This window comes from Danio rerio, chromosome 2 (genome assembly GCF_049306965.1).
Source record: "Danio rerio strain Tuebingen ecotype United States chromosome 2, GRCz12tu, whole genome shotgun sequence".
Lineage (NCBI taxonomy): Eukaryota > Metazoa > Chordata > Actinopteri > Cypriniformes > Danionidae > Danio > Danio rerio.
The window spans coordinates 29,392,011-29,413,200 of NC_133177.1; the positions used below are offsets into that span (position 1 = coordinate 29,392,011).

General features: G+C 36.0%; 1 protein-coding gene and 1 long non-coding RNA gene across 6 annotated transcripts in view; one reads left to right on the plus strand and one right to left on the minus strand.

The window, feature by feature from the left end:
* Positions 1-435: 435 nt before the first annotated feature.
* On the minus strand, positions 436-4,165 carry LOC137487823 (uncharacterized). 5 transcript variants are annotated; one of them, XR_012392183.1, is made up of 7 exons: positions 4,069-4,165; positions 3,697-3,752; positions 3,158-3,217; positions 2,971-3,054; positions 2,230-2,344; positions 1,854-1,965; positions 436-763 (listed from the first exon to the last, which is right to left on the minus strand). It is a non-coding gene; the product is annotated as an uncharacterized lncRNA (long non-coding RNA). The 5 variants fall into 5 exon arrangements; XR_012392190.1 differs by having other exon boundaries at positions 3,861-4,165; XR_012392181.1 differs by lacking the exon at positions 2,971-3,054.
* Positions 4,166-6,749: 2,584 nt separating this feature from the next.
* grin3ba (glutamate receptor, ionotropic, N-methyl-D-aspartate 3Ba) overlaps positions 6,750-21,190 on the plus strand; it is a 97,538-nt gene continuing 83,097 nt past the window's right edge. The window contains exon 1 of the mRNA XM_021467383.3: positions 6,750-7,322. Within this exon, the coding sequence (XP_021323058.1) occupies positions 6,870-7,322 (453 nt within the window). The 5' untranslated portion in view covers positions 6,750-6,869. The remainder of the gene's footprint in view (positions 7,323-21,190) is intronic.

A 21,190-nucleotide genomic window follows, 5' to 3' on the forward strand; every position in this document is an offset into this window, starting at 1 on the left:
TATGGTAGATTTATTCTCTGTTTAATTACTAAATGAGTAAATTACATTTTATTTTAATGAGCTCACTGCAATAAATTAGGCACCCATTTGTTGAGGAAAATGCTTACAGTACACTGTAAACGATTTCTTGTTAAATCAACAGTAAGTTACTGGCAACAATTATCCAGTAGCTGCTGTATTTCATAAAACAGTAACATTACTGTAATACTAATTGCATTAGTATTACATTTACTGTAAAATGTAATACATCATTTTACTGTTGTTGATTTTTACTGTAACATCAATTACAGTAGTGATACACATACTGCAAAACTGAAAACAGTATTTTATTGTACATTTTTACCATGAAGAACTACGGTATTTTAACGTTACTTTTATTATTACTGTATAGTATTTTACAGTTATTAAATGTTATTTTATTTTATTTAATAGTGCTACTTTATAATGGGTAAAAATGTTCAAAAATTGCACAAGTGTTATTTTAACTGTTCAAGAAATACAAGAAAAATAAAGAAACTGAAACTTTAACTTCACAATAAAGGTTTATTGTGTAAACCATGCTAAAACAGTAGCAATTATTCAATATAACAAAGCAACAGAACACTAATAAACAATTGATCATTAAAACCAGTCAACAATTAATGCATCAAAAATTATTACAATTTTAAAAACAGGTGAAAATACTGCTACAAGACAGGAAATGATGAAGGCCTAATGATGTGGAAAGGGACAGTGAAAAAGGGCAGCAGCACTTCTGATGATCCTGCAAAAATGACAGGCAAAATCAATCACTGAAGTAAAAACTAATCATCCCTCAAACCATTTAATTCATTCAGAAACGAAACACTGCACTGTTGTTTTTTTATACATATATATATATATATATATATATATATATATATATATATATATATATATATATATATATATATATATATATATAACAGTTATAATATATATAACAGTTTTTTTAATTGTTTTTGTTGGTGAAATACAGTTTGTTGTCAATTCACAATTACACTAACGTTAATGGGGAAAAGATCAGCGGGCATTGTTCTTAAAGATTGCTATTCAGGTGTCCACACAGGTGTGTAAAAAAATAAAGTCTCATCTTAACTTAATGTCCGACTCTGTATAGCTCGAATATCTGATTCCATGATCACACTACTAGTGCTTCCACGAATTTAAGAGGGGTGAACACAGTTCATTCTCACTTTAAGAGGCTACATATTTAAAATTAAATAAATAAAAATAATCTAATTTAACGTGACTAATGTTAATTAAATACTTTTAGGCTTTTAACATGTATAAATCCACTTCTAACTTACAGATAAGATTGCGTTAGAGAACATGAAAGCCGTGGGTGATTTTTTAAAATAATGCTAATGATGAGTTACTGATATTTGGTTTGCATAAAACAAAGTAATCACTAAGCATTCATTTTTGGCAAAATCTGCAGAGAGGCTCAGCGACACGAGGAAATGTGTTAAAGTTGAATAGAGAACTAAAGAGCAGTCTAGCCTACTTCATGAAATGTTTGTGGTAATATTCTGCTGTCAATTCGTATTACTGTATTTTAATATACAGCAGTGATGGCATGTCAGCGAGACAAATAAACATTTTATCGAGTCATTTCATACAATTTATTTATTTATTTATTTTTTATACAAACCCTCTAGTGACATTTCCTCAAACTAAATCATCATAACGTTACTGTGCACAGCATCAGTAAAACGTTGAGAATAATTTAAATACTTAATTTTTTAAAACAGTCACTGCTGACTACAAACTAACATTAAAGCTAAGCTTACAGAAATCCTGTATGCATGACAATATAAAGATGTATTACTCACTGATGTCGAAGCACTTCCAGGTCATCAGAGATGTAGACAGGACAGAATGTGTGCTATCAAATGAGTTCTTGTGCAGCCTTTGTTGGACATCCAGGTAGTATGTTCACCCACACTGTAAGAAACAAAAACAGAAACAATTTATTAAAATGTGAGGGATAGTAAACATGTTTGGTCTACAGAGAGAAGAAAATGTTTACTTTAAGCATTGATCCTAATGAATCTATTTCTAAACTACATTTAACCTTATCACGGAAACAGCATTTTTGAGCTTTTAGACCAGGGGTGCTCAACCTTGTTTGCTTTAAATTAGAATTAAAACAATAAATCTCTATGTCAAATAAAATACTTCAGATCTAAATAAAGCAGGTGTTTTTACCTAAAGGTTCCTTCCCTCCAGTTAGTTTGGCTGCAAATACCTCCACATCTGTGCTTTATTCGGTTCTTGTCTTAAGAGTAACTGGTGTCGCATTCCAGGTCCATCACAATCTGGGCTAGAAGGACAATATGACAAAAGACAAGACACATATAAATAAGTCTCAGAATAAAATATTTAAAGGAATAGTTTACTATTTTGCCACTATTTACTCCACGTGTTTTAAACTAGTTTGAATTTCTGTTAAACACTGAAGCAGATATTTTGAAGAATGTTAGTAACCAGTAACTATTGACATCCATATTTGAACCAAATTTCTTTAAAAAATACGAGTTTGTGTTCAACGGAACAAATTAAATATATAACTATTTTGAAACAAGTGGAGGATGCCAAAGATGCTATTATTTTCATTTTTGGGTGAACTGTCCCTTCAATTCAAGTGTCAAGCAATAGTCATAAAAACTGATGTGTCGCTTGAGGAAAACTAAATCAAGTACCTTCTTTGAACAAGCAGAATCATTATGCCATTGTATTCAGTGATTTTCTTTTACATTTTCCCACTATAAAACGATAGCTTCAACATGCAATCCATGTTAAGACAAAAATTAATAGCATAAAATAACATATTGAACTAAACTTACAGTTTCCAGGCTGTTTGAAAAAAAACAAACACATATGCCCAGTAAAATTGCTAATAAACACAAAGACAACAGTTATAGAAAAAAATGTTTGTCTAATATTTACTCAGCACTTGGTAGGCAAATAGCATAGCCGTGGCTGTTTTAACACCAGATGTTTTTTTTTTTCTTAAAGTTTTCTTAGGAACTGCTGGAAGAAGAAAAAGAGGTTGTACATGAAACTCCTCACAACAAATCTGTGAACAACTTGACATTTAAAAATCTAATCAAAATGAGGAAGACATCGACATTACCTTGAATAATCAAGTGAGGAGTGATTGGTTGCATCAGTTTTTCAACATCAATTACTGTAGCTAAAAAACAGATAAATATAATAAGAGTAAAATAAGACTTAACATTAATTAATCTAAATCTATGGTACAACCATACCAATCTGTATGGGGTTAAAATACATTTGTACACAAATCATTCCCTGACCCCATCAATTTCTCTTAGATTAGGATGGATATGACTTTGGCTTATATCTGTGTACTCAGAACGTACACTCACCTCAGGTACACCTGAACACCAAAAATTAAATGTACAATTAATGACACACTATACATCAAGCTCATTAACATTATTGAGAAATAGACAATTAATATGTATTTTGTTAATATTAACGTTAGCTTAAAATAATTCAACTGCATTTAATTTTCAGCTCCATTTAATAAAACAGTTAAGACTCATTTCATTATGAGTTTAGTTTAAATAACTAACTTACAGTTGAAAAATTTTACCATAATGATAGCTTAGTCATAATGACTAACGTTATGTGAAGACCAGAGCTTACCTTAACGGTAAACGTTTAACTTTTCATGGTGACTTCGCCTTCATCTCAGTGTTGTGCTGAAATAGAGAATTCATTAATGCAGTTACTTACAATAAGTTGAAGTTAACGTTATGTTTTTCAGGTAACTTAACGTATGGTCAAAAACTCACTCAAGATAAACTTACTGTATCTAATACCTCGCAAACACTACAATGACCGCCTGGCGTCTGTTATTTCTTGTTTAAAATACCGTTTGTTAACGGATAGCGTGACATAACATAAGAACCTACAACTAATGTCACTTGGTTAATTCTTTTAAATTACACACACAATACACAGAAATACTTATAAAACAATCCTTTAACGGACAGAATTTGACTTTAAAACACTTACCGAGGATGAATTCGCTGGATGAAAGACGACAGGTGAATTTCAAATTAGGAGAGCCGTTGCCTGCATGTCGAGTCGTGTCCGTTCGGTTCTATGAATCGGCTCCTTAGTGAACAGTAAAGAATCGAATCCGCCTAAAACAGATTCCTTTTTGTATATGATTCATTACTATTTCGTTATACTGCTTGGCCACAAGCATTTATACACTAATTATACACTAATTATACACTAATTGCATATTGCTGAATGTGTTTGTGAACACGTGTGATCAAATAATTCCCGAGCAAACGGTTCAATACGATTCAGAGTCGCTCGAGTGCTGAACCGAACCAGTGCAAACGTGATATTGATTACAATATAGTAACATTGTTTTTTATTCACATTACCAGCGAAATTATTACATATATCTGACCTTGACAATACGAATAAAGTTCGTTTGAAGTGTTTTGAGAATTAATATTTTTTTCTCCCAGAATTCATTTCACATCAACAAGCAAATGGTAATGGCGGATGAGAAAGCCCAGCTAATATTATAAATATTGCGTTTAATATGTCACGAAATGAAATTTTAACAGTGTTTCATGCGAGAATGTAGTTCTTACAAACTTAAATCTGTGGTTTATTTATAGATATCATGTGTAAATTGTATGCGTGCTTTGCCGATAGCGGAGATTCTGACCTCCAGGGTGTCCATCATCACTCATGTATCCGGCGAAACGAGGTTATAATCGGCTAGACATGTGAGACTTGCCCCGGTCTTAGATGGCTCTATAATGAATGTGTTATGAAATTTAGTTTTAACCGTTTTTCATGCGGGAATGTAGTTGTTTTAAACTCAAGACTGTGGTTTATTTATAGAGATGGTGGGTATTTTAAAATATCGTTTTGAAAATGCGGAGATATGTGACCTCCATGGTGATGACAGGTGCCCTAACCTCATGAATCCGTCTAAAGCAGGCTGGTCATTATGACATTTAAGCTAACTTTGGTTTCATGAATTAATTACTTTTGTTCCAGTTTACGTTTTGGTTAAGCACAAATTCATGTTGATTAAAAATTATTTAATATTTTCATGTTAACCTTATAAAATTAAGGTGCAGTACACCCAAATATGGAAAACCAGGGGACAGCTTTATGCACTGAACAGTCTGAAGAAATAGGTTATTTTATTTTTCTTCACAAAATACTTTGTCAAAAAAAATAAACATAATAATATAAAGTGTGTGTAGAGTTTTTCATGGTCATTTGCAGTACTGTATTTAGATGCACAGTAACTGATTTTTCCCCAAAATTCATTGTAAAATCTGCAGTAGCATACTGTTAATCATGTTCACAGTATGGAAATGTTGAGAATACATTATCATGCTGTGAAAACAGCAATATATACAGTAACACACTGTGCACAGCTTATACAGTAAACAACTGTTGAGAAATGCAGTATAATACCGTGAAAACAACAGAAATCGTTTACAGTGTACCATTGGAATGCTTCTTTAAGGGGGCTTGGGATTTTAAAATGTCAAATGACTTGAAGTAAACTAACTGTCTGGATGAATCAAAGGATTTTATTGTAACTCTTGCTTTTGATGAACAAAAAAATCTATTACATTGCATTTCAGTTTTGTGCTCAAACCGAGTGACAAGTCATTATATTTGGATTACTGTTCTATAGCAAACAAAGCCAACTGTAAATTAATTCAATTGAACAGTGCATCCGTGCCTCCACGCAATTACTATATAATTTAATAATTTATGAATAGGGTATTGTCCTTGAACTATACCAAACTGCCTGAATTCAGGAGGCAATTACTGCCTCGGTCACCTCTTCATCTCTTTTTAATACTTCACTGAAATCATTAACTGTTAATAAATAAATAATCAAATTAATTAATTAAAATAAAATTTCCTGGGTATCCTTAGGAGTGTAGAGGATTTTGCACCTGTGTCTCAGTTTTTCCTTTAGCTTTGCATTTTACTGATTCTTATTCATACCGGGACTGGTAGATTTAGGTCTTAAGCTGATATCTGTCAGCTTTTATGTATACTTTGCTATTTGTGATCTGTTGCTTTAATGTAAGTATAATGGACATTCTGGAGTTTAATGTCAACATTCTTGAGGGTTTTTGTGCTGCTGGTATGTGGATGGCATTTTGCTGTGTGGTGGCTGTGACCTTTGTGTGCTTATTCATGCACTTTAAAAACTACTGACTGAAAGCAAAAATAATTTATAAACGTAATATAAAGTGAATGTATTATTATTATATTTTTAACAGGAATTATCAGTGGCAATGTGATGTCAACAAGGCTGCGGCCAAGAGGGGGCGATCCGCTCCACTTACAATAGCCTATTTATATTATTTTTCAGAAAAAGTGGTCATCTAATTTAATAAACACACTTTAATTAAACAAATCTGTTTATTTTGATATTCATAAAACTTTTTACTATGCAAAAATACTCTCTTTAATACTTTATTAAGTGAATGTTTAAAGACATTGAAATAATGTTAAATAAAGTGACCTTTTAGGAAAACCTTAATTTTTCATAATATTATCTGCAATCCAAAGCTGACGTGTCCATAGCTGTCCTCCCTCTATGAACATCTCCAGTGGCACAGCACCTCCTCCCTCAGCGCGCGCACAGCACCTCCTCGCCTTCAACACTTGGAGTACTAGACGGAACGCTTGCATTTCAACCGTGGCTGCATCCGCGCGCGCGTAAAACCATTAAGGACAAGAACAACTGGACAAAAATAGAGCGATGCCATCTTGTGACGAAACCTCAATCCAGTTGCGAAAGGAGCAGGATGAATTTAGTGCTCTTCAGATTCTTGGCATACCTTCACGTTGGGCTCCAGGTCGCTCTCCAGATGTTTATTTACCCTTGTCATCTGCATCCCCAGCCCTGTCACATCCTGGCACGCATTGGGCACACCGTGCGCTTGGGTGCGCTCCTGCCGACCCGCCAGCAGTCCAGGATACAGGGCGCCCTCAACCGCGCCCTGGTCCACCTCCGGCAAAGTGGGAACAACTTCTTGCCCTACAACCTGAGCTTGGAAGTATTGTCCCGAGAACCGCTCAATGGAGACCCGGAGTCCATGTTCAGGTGCGTGTGCCAGGATATCGTTGTTCAGGGAGTCTCGGCTGTGCTCGCGTTCCCCCAGAGCCACGAGGAGCTCATACAAGTGGAGTTCATGTCCTCGTTTTTGGAAATACCCTTCATCAGCATCATTGAACAGGGTGAACCTCTTAAGACACAGGTGAGCAGCAAACTCGTTTCCTTTACTTTTATCCAAATCGCTCGGCTGGTTTTCAGGAACATTCCGGCAAACTTGTTAAAGAACTGGCGTGGGTCTTGAGAAAGTCGTTGTCTTTTCTCTCAGTTACAACTGTCACGTTTAATTGAGACATATTCAACATAATCCAAAAGCGCGCGACGCCGCGAAGTGTTTGTTTCGCGTCTGAAACTCGGCGTTTTTTACTTTGTGTGTCAAACTATTAAATAACATTAAAGGAATAAGAATTACTCAAAGTTGTTCGAAATCTACAACGTATCCCTAAAATACGCAAATCAATGTCAAGGCTGCAGAGTATTGATCTTTGGGGTATTAAACACCAACTAACAACGTGAATTAATTGAAACTTTAAAATTAAAATAATCACATTTATTGTTTTGAATTAATCATTCTTGTGTCTGGAAGGGCATCAAACATATGCTGGATAAGTTGGCGGTTCCTTCCCCTGTGGCGACCTCTGACTAATAAAGGAACTAAGCCTAAAGGAAAATTAATGAATGAATTACTCTGCCTTCTGTCAAATCCACCTCCCACCCAATTTTCTTACACATTTTGATTAAAATGGTAAACACAAACAGCAAATCGAATCAAAACCAAAAAAAAAAAAAAACTCTCTTAAAAATAAATGCTCCAAAAAGGGGGTTTCGCAGCAATGTCATACAATTCCACATTTCCTGTTGTAGTGTGAACAGCATTTCAATAATAATATAATAATCTAGACAATCTTTTTACACTGTAAAGAACAAAACTGTTCCATGGATTTTAAATATTCTCCATGGAACATTCAAAGCCAATTAAGAGCCTTTATTTTTATTATTTAATTATTTTTATTTGTCATTTTTTATGTAGCATGGGTTTCAGGTGCTTCTGTCCAGGGGCCGGACACAGAGGTTCTGATGTATTCCAATGGAACAATCCCAACACTGTTTAGGGCTCGGGGGTTGAGGCACGCTGACTCTCGTTAGTATTCTAAGCAGCAAATAGAGCGGATGCCAGTCACACCAGTTGTTTCTGTCTCCAGCAGTGCAGCCAGTTGCAGCGGTTTCTCCTGGCAGGGAAACCTCAAAAGATTTTCCTCCCGTCAAACTCTGCCAGCATATGGACACAAAGGAACAAAGGCACCCCTGATTTTGCATAAAGAGGCATGAACAGCGGGTCAGCAGAGAGACTCATCTTTTAAGATGCTCACTCATAACAGCGTGATTTATCCTACATCTTATAAAGTGTCAGTCAAAAGGCTTTTGTGTCTTGTGCCTACGTTTATAGCCTGGCTGCTTGTAAAAGCTTTGTTATTCATTGGGCGAAAACATAACCAAGGCCATTTGTGTGATTAATGAAAATTATTATCAAAATGTTTGTGATCGCTCCCTTTTGACACAGCCCTCAGGATGTGTGAAATCATTAGTGCCCATCGTTTTCAAAGCAAGGCTTGGCTCATCCCATCACTGTGGAGTCGTTAACTTTACGAAATTACTTTAACAAATTAAAAAATAGATCTAACGCAATAAATTCCCCTGGACATTATGGAGACCAGGGTGTTCATATATTTTAGGACGCTATCCCAGGATATTATCTTGTCTGAACGCTTTTCAAACGTAATATTCTATATCCTTTCAGCTCTCTGCAGACAAAATAACTATGCATTGGTGTCTTTTACTGAGGGCTAGTCTGAATTTGCAATCTGGGGGATTCAAATGAAATAGCTTCTTTCATTTCCATGGCTATTTTCTTCCTACAGCCAATCAAACGCAGGGTAGATTACCATATTCTTAGTGTGTCTTAAATTATTTTGTTTGCTGACCAAATATTCCGGGCCTGTTTCGGTCGAGAAAATTCTTCTGCTCATCTACGCTTGAGTGCTCATTAACTTGTCTCCCTTCTGTGGCAAATATTCCTGAGCACAAAAGAAAGATTAGCAAATGCAAAACTCATTTTGTCCCTCTGAATGAAATCACATTCTAATCCGAAGGCCTTTCTCAATTATGCCTCTTTGTTAGCTCACCAGTGGACAACCACTGGAAGGTTATTAAGCTTAATGAATCCTTAATTCAAGAGGGCCGCCGGGACTGCCCAAATGTTGATTTTGAGTTAAACGGCAGGTCGTTACATTCAGAGTGGACTCCGAATGACCTTATTCATGTACACGTAAATGAAGACATTAATTTGTGAAAAGCCACTTTTATCTTGTAGATGCCCTCCTCATTATGGTACAGCCTGACCTTTTGCCTTTTGCAGTCTTGCAGTAATTGTGAAAACGAGTAACCTTTGGAAAATTGAAATGACAGAGCAGTGGTTTTCTACAGTGCACATTTCGGATCTAACCACTGAGAACTGTATAACAAGTCATCGTTTTTCAGATTGCACAATATTCAGACAACATAATTGCAAGCAAGATATTGATTTTGTGCAACGGTTTAATAAAAAAGGATGCTGAGTAACTTAAATTTTAGACAGAATATTGCCGGTTAATGTGTGTGTTTTCACTCTGCCAACGGAAATGGTCACAGCAGAATCTTTTGTTGCACCTCAAAGTGACACTCAGTGGTGGAACTGAATAAATTAGTGCTCTGATTCACTTGAGTGAGCAAATCAATGATTTAAACATAAGCTGCATTCAAAAGTTGAAAAAATACAGGCAGCTGAGTTGGGAGAGTAATAAGAAAAGTCCAAACTCTACAGTATGATTGTGTCATGTACTCAGATACTGTAACATCAATTCAGATTTTTAATGGAGCAGAGATGTGCATTTGATTCCATAAAGTTCCATAAAGTAGCTCAGCAAAACAATAAAATGGCACCTGAACGTAGGGCTGCACGATTAATTGAAACTAGATCTCGATTTAACCTTACACATGATCTTAATTCAGCTTTTCTATGATTCGGCCAATTATATTTTCAAGGCGAGGAGAGAAGTGTAAATGTCTTCACGTTTTATTTTCATTGCTCAGCAACACGGACACCTCCAAATGGTGTTGAAAGTGTCACATACTGTATTTAAAAGGTATAATTTACCCCCAAAACGTTATTTTTGTCTTAATGTAATGATGTATTCGTGAAATCATACATGAGCTGACACACTGTTTGTTTACCACTGAGAGGACACGCGTGCCTGCCAGTGATTTCTACTTTTAGTGAACAGAATCTGCATAGGCTGTGAATAACAGGTAATACATTTGTAAATAACATTCAGTTTGTTGCACAGAGTGATAATTGGGAAGCTGCATATATGTGCGTTTGATATGTTTTTTTCTTTCATAGCGAACACAATGTGTTCTGCATGAGATTGAATGTTTACTGGGTCAGTATAACTACTCTGGCATCTATAATGTTGAATAAAATGCAAGAGTTAAATATGATAATGACAAATGTTTAATTTTATCTGTGAAAAACATTGTCTATTAATGTTGTCAATGACAAGCACATGTCTCAAACATAATAATTCAACTTTAAAATTATGAATAGTTGTATTATGACGTGATTACTTGAATTACCAAACAGGAAAAATTTAAAGTCTGTTCAAGTCCACCATTTCCAATTTTAAGTTTTTACAAAATTGAGCATTTTAACCAACAGTAGACCATCACATAGCCTAATATTATTATTGCTGTTTTACAATATGTTTAAAAATAGCAATAATGGTAATAACAAGAACAACATAACAGGCTACTAATATTAACCTTTATTTTGCATCCACAGAATCAGGAGAAATCATGATCTTGATTTTAAGCAAAAAAAAAAATCATGATTCTCATTTTAGCCAGAATCGTGCAGCCTTACCTGAAAGTTAGTTTTGTTGGTCAGTTTGTGCATAAATGCAGTTTCTAGAAGCTTGATGGGGATGCTAATGAACAGGAACATTGTCTAAACCAGTGGTCACCAAACTTGTTCCTGGAGGGCCAGTGTCCTGCAGATTTAAGCCTCCAACCCTAATCAAACACACCTGAACAAGCTAATCAAGGTCTTACTAGGTATACTTGAAACAACCAGGCAGGTGTGTTGAGGCAAGTTGGAGTTAAACCCTGCAGGGACACCGGCCCTCCAGGACCGAGATTGGTGACCCCTGGTCTAAACCTTTGAATGCAGCAATACAAATCTCTTTATATAATCAATTTATATAATTTATGTACTTTATATAATCAAACTTCACATATATATATGCGCATATAAATATGCATACTTAAAGGGATAGCTTATGCCAAACATTTTAACTTTGTCAATAATTACTGGCTCTCATGTCTAGCAAGCCTCTGAGACTTTTGTTCATCTTGTGAACACAAATTAAGATATTTTGGATTAGCTCTGCAAGCTCCCTTATCCTCCAGAGACAGAGATGGCCTTAACTTGTTCAAAGCACAGACAGGTACCAACAACATAGTCAAAAGAGTGCTTCAGTGGTTTAACCATAATATTATCAAGCTATGAGACCAGCACTTATGTATATGTCCTGGTTTTTGGGCATGGGACAATAATCGTTTTCAAGGAATACCGCGGTTTAGAAAAGTCAAGGTTTTAAAACTTAAAACTTTTAAAATTTGTTATACTATTCCTAAATTATAAGATTTAAAAAAATATATATTTATTATTATTATTTTTTTAGGATAGCAGTATCTTTAGCAGAAAAATATCCAAAGATGCCATAAATTGTAAAGAAATCTGTTTTTAAAACAAATGAAGAATGAATGAATTTGAATTATTTAGCGTGACATGTTTACTGTAACAAAATATTTTAAATGTTTCTCAAAATAAAATATATTGTGTTCAATGGGGGTAAGTTTTTAGTTTTTTACCCAGTCCCAGATATATAAAAAGAACATATTTTAGAGCAGTAATCACAAAAACGTCAAACCGGGATATTTTTATTTAAGATTATCATACCACCAAAATCTTATAGCGGCCCATGCCTCTCCTGGATCACCGCATGCAACTTCCTGTATTTGAAACAAAGCAGTGCATTTGAGGTTATACATCAGCAGAATACATAAAGAGCACAGCACTCCTGCGAATGCACGCCCTATACTGACACTGAGGAAAAGAAACTGTTGAATGTTTTAAGTTTTTCCTTATTAAATATTACATTTTGATGGAATAGTTATAAGCCTGACATATGTTATGCAACATCCCTTGTGACTTTTTATTTTTATTTTTTTTTTGTATTTATTATTATTATTATTATTTTACAAAATTATGATCAATAAAATGTTTTTTTTTTTTTTTTTGGTGTATAGCAATACTCTAAATGGGGCATGGCCCACTTTGTGGATGTTATGAAGCCTGTTCACACAGATTGCATTGTATAAGATGCTGCAAGAAACACAAGTTCAAGATTCAAGCATGTCTATCTCACAGATGTTTGCACTCAACAACAACAGAAAAGCATTGCAGTAGAATCCATAAATGCACTCTGTGTAAAGTCAAGGAGATGCAACAGTAGATGCATTATAAGAACTCATTTTAAAATGGGATGTCGGGTTACACACTGTGCTGAAATTGAGTTTTAATGAAAATTTATTTACATGTTCAATCTACTGTATAAAATACATAGCTGAAGTTAAATCTTGCAACATAGGCCATTTCAAAATATATATTTCTAAAAGCACCTGGTGAGCAAGCACTTATTAGCTATAGAGGTGGTCTACACTCCTTCCGTTGATTCAATGCCATGCACACATGCGTGCAAGTCACCACCTATTCCCAGACGGAACAATGCTGATCATCGGTGCATTGCTGCTGCGATTGTCTGCAGCTGGATCGCTCCATTATGGAGGCCGAGGGGTGTAAATAAAGTGTGAAATACCTGGAGGAGATGGTCTGTAATCTCCCACATGTGCAGGGCTGAGATAAGCACAGATGGGCTGCTGAGGTCTGTGACAGTAAGGATGCGGGAAGAGCGTGGTGCATCAGCCAGGTGAGGAAGAATGCTGCGAGCTGCACTCACGGGGCCGAGATTGCTCAGTGTTGCCAGGCACTTAGTGTTAGAGCACCCCAGCACATTTAATACACAGTGGTTTAATACCGTCTGGATTTGGGTTAAAGCCCGTAAACTGTAAGCCGAGAATGCTCTGACCCATCAAAACTAATTGAGCAAGTAAGCTGAGAGATGTTTTTGGACGCTGCGTGTTGGTGCAAAAAAAATAATGTTTTTGATGCTCCTGCAAGAATACGAGAGTTTAATTGAATCTCAAAGTCTGTTTCCAGTAAGTGGCACGACTGCACCCTGAGGTACTTATGACACTTTCCCAACCTCATGCCTTATTTCCACTCTAAAATGTGTCTTTGAAAATTCCACCCTCTTTCTGCCCGAGGTGAGCTTTGAAGTGGTGCCTGATCTCTCAATATATGACATGATTGAGTTTCTCTGTGCTTCTGAATAGGGCGCCTCGCTGAACAAATCTCACCGGCGTTCAGATCTCATGACAGAAATGATTCATTGTCTTTATTTTGGCTGTTGGCAGCATTGCAGTGGGCACAACGCTGACCAGGCATCCGTTGTATGCCAGCGACTCCTCTCCAGAGTGGCTAATTCTTGTTTTGTCACGGAATGAATATTGTTGCTGTTTCCATTGTCCTAATGATGGAATACTTCACTGCTCGTCGTGAAACAATGAACAGTCTGTTGATCTTTTTATCGGTCGGATCTAACAGACATTTTAAATCTATTTGCCTTTGAAGGATTCACTCAGAAGCTTGGCTGTGGTTGAGGTCTGTATCTCAATCTGCAATCTCATAGCCTCTCAGATTGCTTTGATGACAGAGCGTTGGAGAAAAAGCAGAGAGAGAAACAGCTGCGTCTGTTCATTTTGGCATTGGAACCTGCAAACGGCATCTATTCTGAATGGGGGGAGAGATTTGCATAAGCGGGTATTACAGTTTAGCACTATGGGTACGTTTGATGCAAAGTTCCCTTCTGTGTGTCAGAGTCTTTCCGTAAGTCATTTTCCATCTCGTCTCCTCCCTCTTTTATATTTCCATTAGTATTGTCTTATCTCTTTCTCCCAACTCTCTCGTGAGTATGTTTCAATTATTTGTCACTTTCTTGAAGGGATGGGAAATGACTTGGGCTGTATAACAAGGGAGAAGATGTGACAAGCGTTCCCATCATGGATGAGGCATGTGAAAGCAGCGCTGCTATCATGCTTATTAATAACTGTGCATGCACTTCTGATCAGAGCAAAGTCTCTCGCACAGATTCTGTTAAGCTGTAAGGGAGGGATTTTACATTCTGTTAGAGATATTCTGCTTTATTTAACTGCCACTGGTTTGTAAAACACACTCCTGCACTTGAAGGAAGATTCAGGGTGTAAAACAAGTCAAGCGCAATTGATATCATTTGTGGATGCACATTTAAAAAATAAAGATTTTCTTTTGTTGGAATTTGATGTACTACACACACACACACACACACACACACACACACACACACACACACACACACACACACACACACACACAAACATGCATCACTGCAAAAAATCAGCATTTGGCAACCAATCTTTAAGAATGTACCACTTTTTTTTTTTTAATTGTCAGTTGCTTCATTGGAAATTACAAACCAAGACTTAAAGTCAAAAGGTACAAAGCTTAATAGAGTTTAAAGCAGAAATGTGACTTGAATAATTTTACAAAATAACGATTTTGTTGTTGTATATTAGTTTAGCTGTAAATCTGTTCATGTTACATTTATTTTTGTTTTAGTTCTGTTGTAATTGTTCAGTCCCCCCAGGATTTTGTAATTTTGTAAGTTTTTTTTGTATTTGCAGCCTAAAATGACTGATATAGTGACATGTTTATTATGGTTTATTTATAAACGCATGCTTGTGATTGAACACGGCTGGTCCAGCATCAGTTAATACGCGATTCACCAATCAGTCAATTCCTGACTCACCATAAATAACCCAAAATACTTACCTCTTTGTTTTGAAGAATCCTCCTTCCACCCCTGCTCCTCCTCCCTTTCTTGATACGGTGGTACAGCAGCCCAGTGGTTAGCACTGTTGCCTCACAGCAAAAACATCACTGGTTCAAGTCCTTACCACACCAGCCGACGTTTCTGTGCGGTGTTTAAATGTTCTCCTCGTGCTTGCATAGGTTTCCCCTGACTTCCCCGGTTTCCTCCCACAGTCCAATGACATGCGACATAGGTGAACTGACCAAACCAAATTAGCACATTAGACGAGCTCTAGTCAGCAGTATATTTTCATAGTAATCCATAATTTTCCATTTATAAACACGAGAGGGTCACACTGTATTTTGATGGTATGATGAATTTAAGTTACATTGCATCTACATGCTAACTAATTCTCAACAGATTATAAGTAGACTATTAGGTCAGGGTAAGTGTAAGTTGGCATGTACTTGCAAAGTTACTAATTTTCAGTTAAATGTCTCTTGAATGATCGGTATCAGCAGATATTAAGCAGACAGTCTGCTATTACTCAAATGGACCATCAAAATAGAGTGTTACCCAAGAGAGTTCTCAAAATCTACCTGAGCTCAATCTCCCCTCACCCTTCAATCAGAAAAATGCCCCAGGCTTGAGAAACGTTTGAGCTTGGGGCTCTCTCCCAGGATCATGCCATATACGCTTTATTATAAATCAACAGTTAAGGGTGAACTCTTGAAAAATGTATGGCATTACTTTCTTCAAGTCTTGTGTTGTGCTGTGAAAAAACACAAAATTCAAATTTTTTTTTTTTGAGCTTGAGAACCATTACATCCACAGAATCTTGGATGGACTGATTGTGGTGTCCTGTTTAATGTGACTTATTTTGAATTTCCCAGTTAATTGCCTGTTTTTCATTTTTCCACCATTTGTTTGTTTCTTTGGTTACAACATTTTCACTACACATCATTTATTATACCTTTATAATTAAGTCCATGTTTACATGACAGTGAATTGCAAGAAAAAGAAAAGTTTTTAATTTGTGTTTATACTAGGGCTGCACAATATATCGTTTCAGCATTAATATCGCTATCTGATTACTCAACAGTCACATTGCGAGTATATGCCATGTTGAGTCTGGATTATAATTTATAATTTTTCAAGTGTTTAGCATTCAGGCCTAAGAAATTGTCCCATTCATCACTTTGAAAAATGTATAATAATTAATTGAATTTAACTTTTTTTAAAACGAAGACTATGCAGTATTATTTTACATTTTAATATCTAATTACTGTATACGTGAATACATTTGACTCCTCAGATAACAACAAGATGGTTTTTAATTAAAGGTGCAGTAGGTGATCTGCCAAAATGCGAACCCCTTAGCATATTATCTTTGGACGGCGAGGAGGGACTGTGTTTTAAAGCCTTGCCTCCTGAAATCTCGAAAACATGCACCGAGACATGACAGCAGACAACCCACTAGTTCATGTCATTCACCAGTTAGAAATGTAGTTAGTGTTTGGCCGGCGGGGTGCAGGAATTTTACTAATTACTAAGCCACATTTGCATGTTATTTCAGCGCGAATATTCAGAGTAGCATGGTAAACAGTATAGGGAGGCTGTCATTGTTAAAAAAAATTAACAAATGTTAATATAAAAGCAACTTGACCTCAGTAAAGGTAAAAAGTAAAAAAAGGTAAAAAAAAAAAAAGGAAAAGTCTCTACATAAAGAAACACTATGCACCACTACGCACACATATGTTCTTGTAGTCTGCCAGTTTGTTATTATTGTTTTGGTTGGCAAGTAGTTGGCAAATGCTTATAAACTGAATTTGTGTATGATGCCAGACAATATCTTTCAAAAACATGCACTTTGAAGTCCATTTTAGGCCCACAGAACACTGTAGTTTGTGTTTGTGTAAATAATTCACCAAAGTGCATACAGTAATTGCATCTTTTAAAAACCTTGTGGAAAACAGTCTTTCATAAATTCCCCTAACCCTGTTTTTGGTTCAGTTCTTTGTCTTTGTCATGTTAGATTGGTCTGTTTTTTTGATTGGTCTTTCTTTTTTTTTTTTTTTTTTTTTTGAAAATTTAAACTGTATTTTTAATTTTTAAATTGTTTTTTTATGTTTTTCCATTCCCCTCCATTTGTAAGTTCTATAACCCAGATTGCTTTAAGGAGGAAGAAGTTAATTTTTTAAGCCAATTAATTATTCATCTCCATTATAGCACTGGAGCTGCTGATTACGTTTAACTTTTATTGAACCCAGAATTTTCCATCAAACACTAACATCTCTTTTAGTTCGCTTTATTTAATGGGCAATTGTAACACTTGTCAAAGCCTTTATTGTTTTTGAAAAACAGTTGAAAGTAAAAAAAATATTAAAAGCCACAGCTTTGCTTTGAAGCAGCAGTAGGATTATTCCACCTACAGATTCATTAATATCCCCCCTCGTTCGGATAACAACAAATTTGTTTCCCGGTCTTGTAATGTGCCTGAAGCTGGGTCGACCTCTAGCTTTGAATGTTTTTGCAGTTACAGTGCAATATGGAGCTTGTCTCTAAAGATACTCTAGGTGTTAACCAGGGATACGTGGAGACAGCCGTGTGGAAGTGTTTATTCAGCTCTGTCAGACTCACTTACTGTTGGCTCTGTGTTGCTGATGATTGCAGACATTGTGCTGAATTACCTTTTGTGCCTCCCTGCACCTTCTTGCAAGGTTGTCCAGCCCCCTGGATACACATTGCTTGGTTATCAGAATTCTTGTTAACTTTCATCTTTTTTTTAGTTTGCCATTTCAAGGGAATCCAAAAACATGACCTGCATAGCCTTGACAACGTCAGTAACATTGTTTTCTGCTCATATAAATGACACACAGAGGACTAAAGGGAGAAGACGTCAACTGCCCATGTTTATTTACATCTTCACCTTTAAATCCATAGGCATTATGAAACACTGGAACATCGTCCACCATTAATAATGGATCACTTACTCATCATGATTTAATGAGGGGTTTGATGCCCTGCATTAAGATAATGCAATGCCTTGACAGGTAAAACTATTGGTGAAGAACTGCCCTTTTATAAATAAGTATACGGGCAGTTTCCCAGACAGAAATTAGGCCTAGTCCTAGATTAAAATGGCCTTCTAAATCAAATTAGAAAAATCTGCTTCCTCTGTCGTGGTTTTAAATAGTCCTAGACGTAGTCTAGTCTCTAATACACTGATTTCCTAGATGAAGAGTAACTATATGACTAAATTGAAGCTTCACTGAGGCATGATTTAAACCCTGTCTGGAAAAAACACCAGTTAAAGTTAATCGCAAACATACAGTATATCACAGTTTTTTACTCTTTATTAGATAGACATCAACCCAGCAGGCACAGGACGTCAGCTTGACGTCAGATTGATATTGAACCCCAACATCGTGGGGACGTTGCATTTTGTTTGGAATGAAAATCAGTAGGGGTGTCAAAATTAATTGTTTCTTCAGTGTACAACGATACAGATGCAGACAATTTGGAATTAGTTCGGTATTAGAGGCGAGCATGAGTACAATGCTCCAACTACTTAAAAACGCAAAAACTGTGCACAATTTCACTGCGTGTGTGTTTGCTGGACAGGCCTTCTCTGACACTTACAGCAGAAGCCCCTATTTCACTGCGATTGAGAGAATGAAAGTAAACTCCATTTCTCTCTCTCACTGTGGCCCATTTGACCTGCTGTCATGATTTTTACAGGCTGTTACAGTGATAATTCTGGATACAAACACGAGCGCGTGTCTGCAGAGCGAGTTTTCTCCTCCGCGTCTGTCATGGATCAGCTGTGATCGCCGCTGACACTCATCTGTGTCACTCAATGGTGAACAGCACCAGAGCGTTAAATCTAATTGCAGCCCTTTCTGTTGAGCGCGGGATGAATCATACAGGTGTAAGAAAGAACTCGCTAGACAAGGCTCAAAAAGCGAGCGCGATATTTATATCTGTTTTTTGCTATTCACGTGATTCTCCGCCGACTGCTCGATACACTGCTTGATGTTGCAATTTGAAATTTTCTTATTATATTATTTTACTTGGTCTGTATAGTCATGCAAACATTTGTTTGTAGAGCAAGTAGTTTGACCATTTTCTGCCGTTTATTATTCGTAGTCATTTCTCCCATAGGCGACTGAATCAGAAGTTCTAAGACAATCGCGAAAACAGGCGCAATTCCGCATTTTAGAATAATGTCAATAAATGCTCATGTTGTTCTGTGCAAGTACTTAAGTTTTTAAAGCTACAGTTCATATATCTGACCATTTGTCAGGACAAAATTGTATTACAAATAGTATGTAAATATAAATATATACATGTTAATACAAGAATTGTTGTGCTGTGAAGAAAATCTAAAATTGTGTATGAAAAACATCTTCAATGCACCGTGATTTCCAATTGAACCGAATCAGTGGCATGGTAATCATAACTGAACCAAACCGTGAGACCAGTGTAGGTTCACACCTCTAAAAATCAGGTTGACATCAGGCCGATGTCAATGTCCAACCTAAAATCAATCAAATATCAACGTCTAATGATGTTACTGTTTGATGTTGTGTGGACGTTTGTAGTGATTTTGTTTGGACTGTTCCAGTGAACTTTAATTTGTTTTTATAAATAAATAATTTTGTTTTCTTATTATTTTCATTTTCGTTCAAATAAAAATATTAATAACCTTATGAAGGTATATGGGAAATGTTTATTTTTTGTTTAAAAATCAGTTTTACGTTGAGTGATGTCACTTCCTTTTGCTCCCGTCCCGCTCTCGTCAGAACTGATTTGGACTTGAGTGAGACAGAACAGAGAGCTGAAAGTGTGTCTTGTGTGGTGTTAATCGCTGTCCTGTCTTTAATAAACCCCAGAAGTGATCCACCAAAGCCAGTGGTGTCTGTGAATTCTTTGTGGTGAGGGACGAAGTCCCCTACACGTTACCACTATGGCATCTATCAAACAATAAAATATGGTTGCCATACCTAACGAAATAAATGACATCAATATGATGATTGTTTAAGATGATGGCTTGATGCTAGATTTTCGTCACTTTCCATTACAACCTAAAATCAACCAAATATCAACGTCATTTGATGTCATTATTGCACTTCAAAATAACATTGTTTTTAAATGCTGACTAGACATTAAGTTTTGGTCACCTGATGTGACCTAAATTTAACCTAATTTTAACATCTTATAATGTTGTGTGCCTACTGGGATATTTCATTTTACTGAAATGAAACAAATAGTGTATGTTTCCTTACACCACAAAGCACTTCTGGAAAAGCTAACTTGCAAATTAAGGAGCAAGATTTATTAAGCTTGTATCAGCACAAACTCTTCTGATGAAAAAAGAAAAAAAAGGCAGAACACTCAATGACATTAGTCACATGACAACATGTGTTTCGAATGTTCTTTTTTATTTATTTATTTTTTTGCTTTCAATGTAAATATGTAACTTAAATGGGTGGTTTAATGCTATTTCACATTTCATGCACACTGTTAATGAGTTGGACTGTCATGCTCAAGCACAGGGCCAAGTTTCAAAATACAATCTTTGACATAAATACAGAGTATTTATTTTCCCAAAATCTTACTTTTGAGTTATAACTAGCTTCACAATTTGTTTTTCAAGCCTGGTGCTTGGTTACATAACCAAGGGCGGAAATCCATTTATGGGTGTTTCTCCCAGAAAAGCGAATGTGTGACCAGTGCAAGCTTGAGACTTTGCATATCACTCACAACAGTGCTACACAGGATTTGGCTGAAAATGAGTTCAAAAGTTTGCTTTAGATGTGAGGGAAGCTGATCTTGTTTAGCCATACTTAATTTAATCCTTTCACATGTAAGTTTTAAATACTTCAGCTGACCACCCATGAGTTATTTAGAGTTCTCCAGAACTACATGAAAGTGAATGGCTATT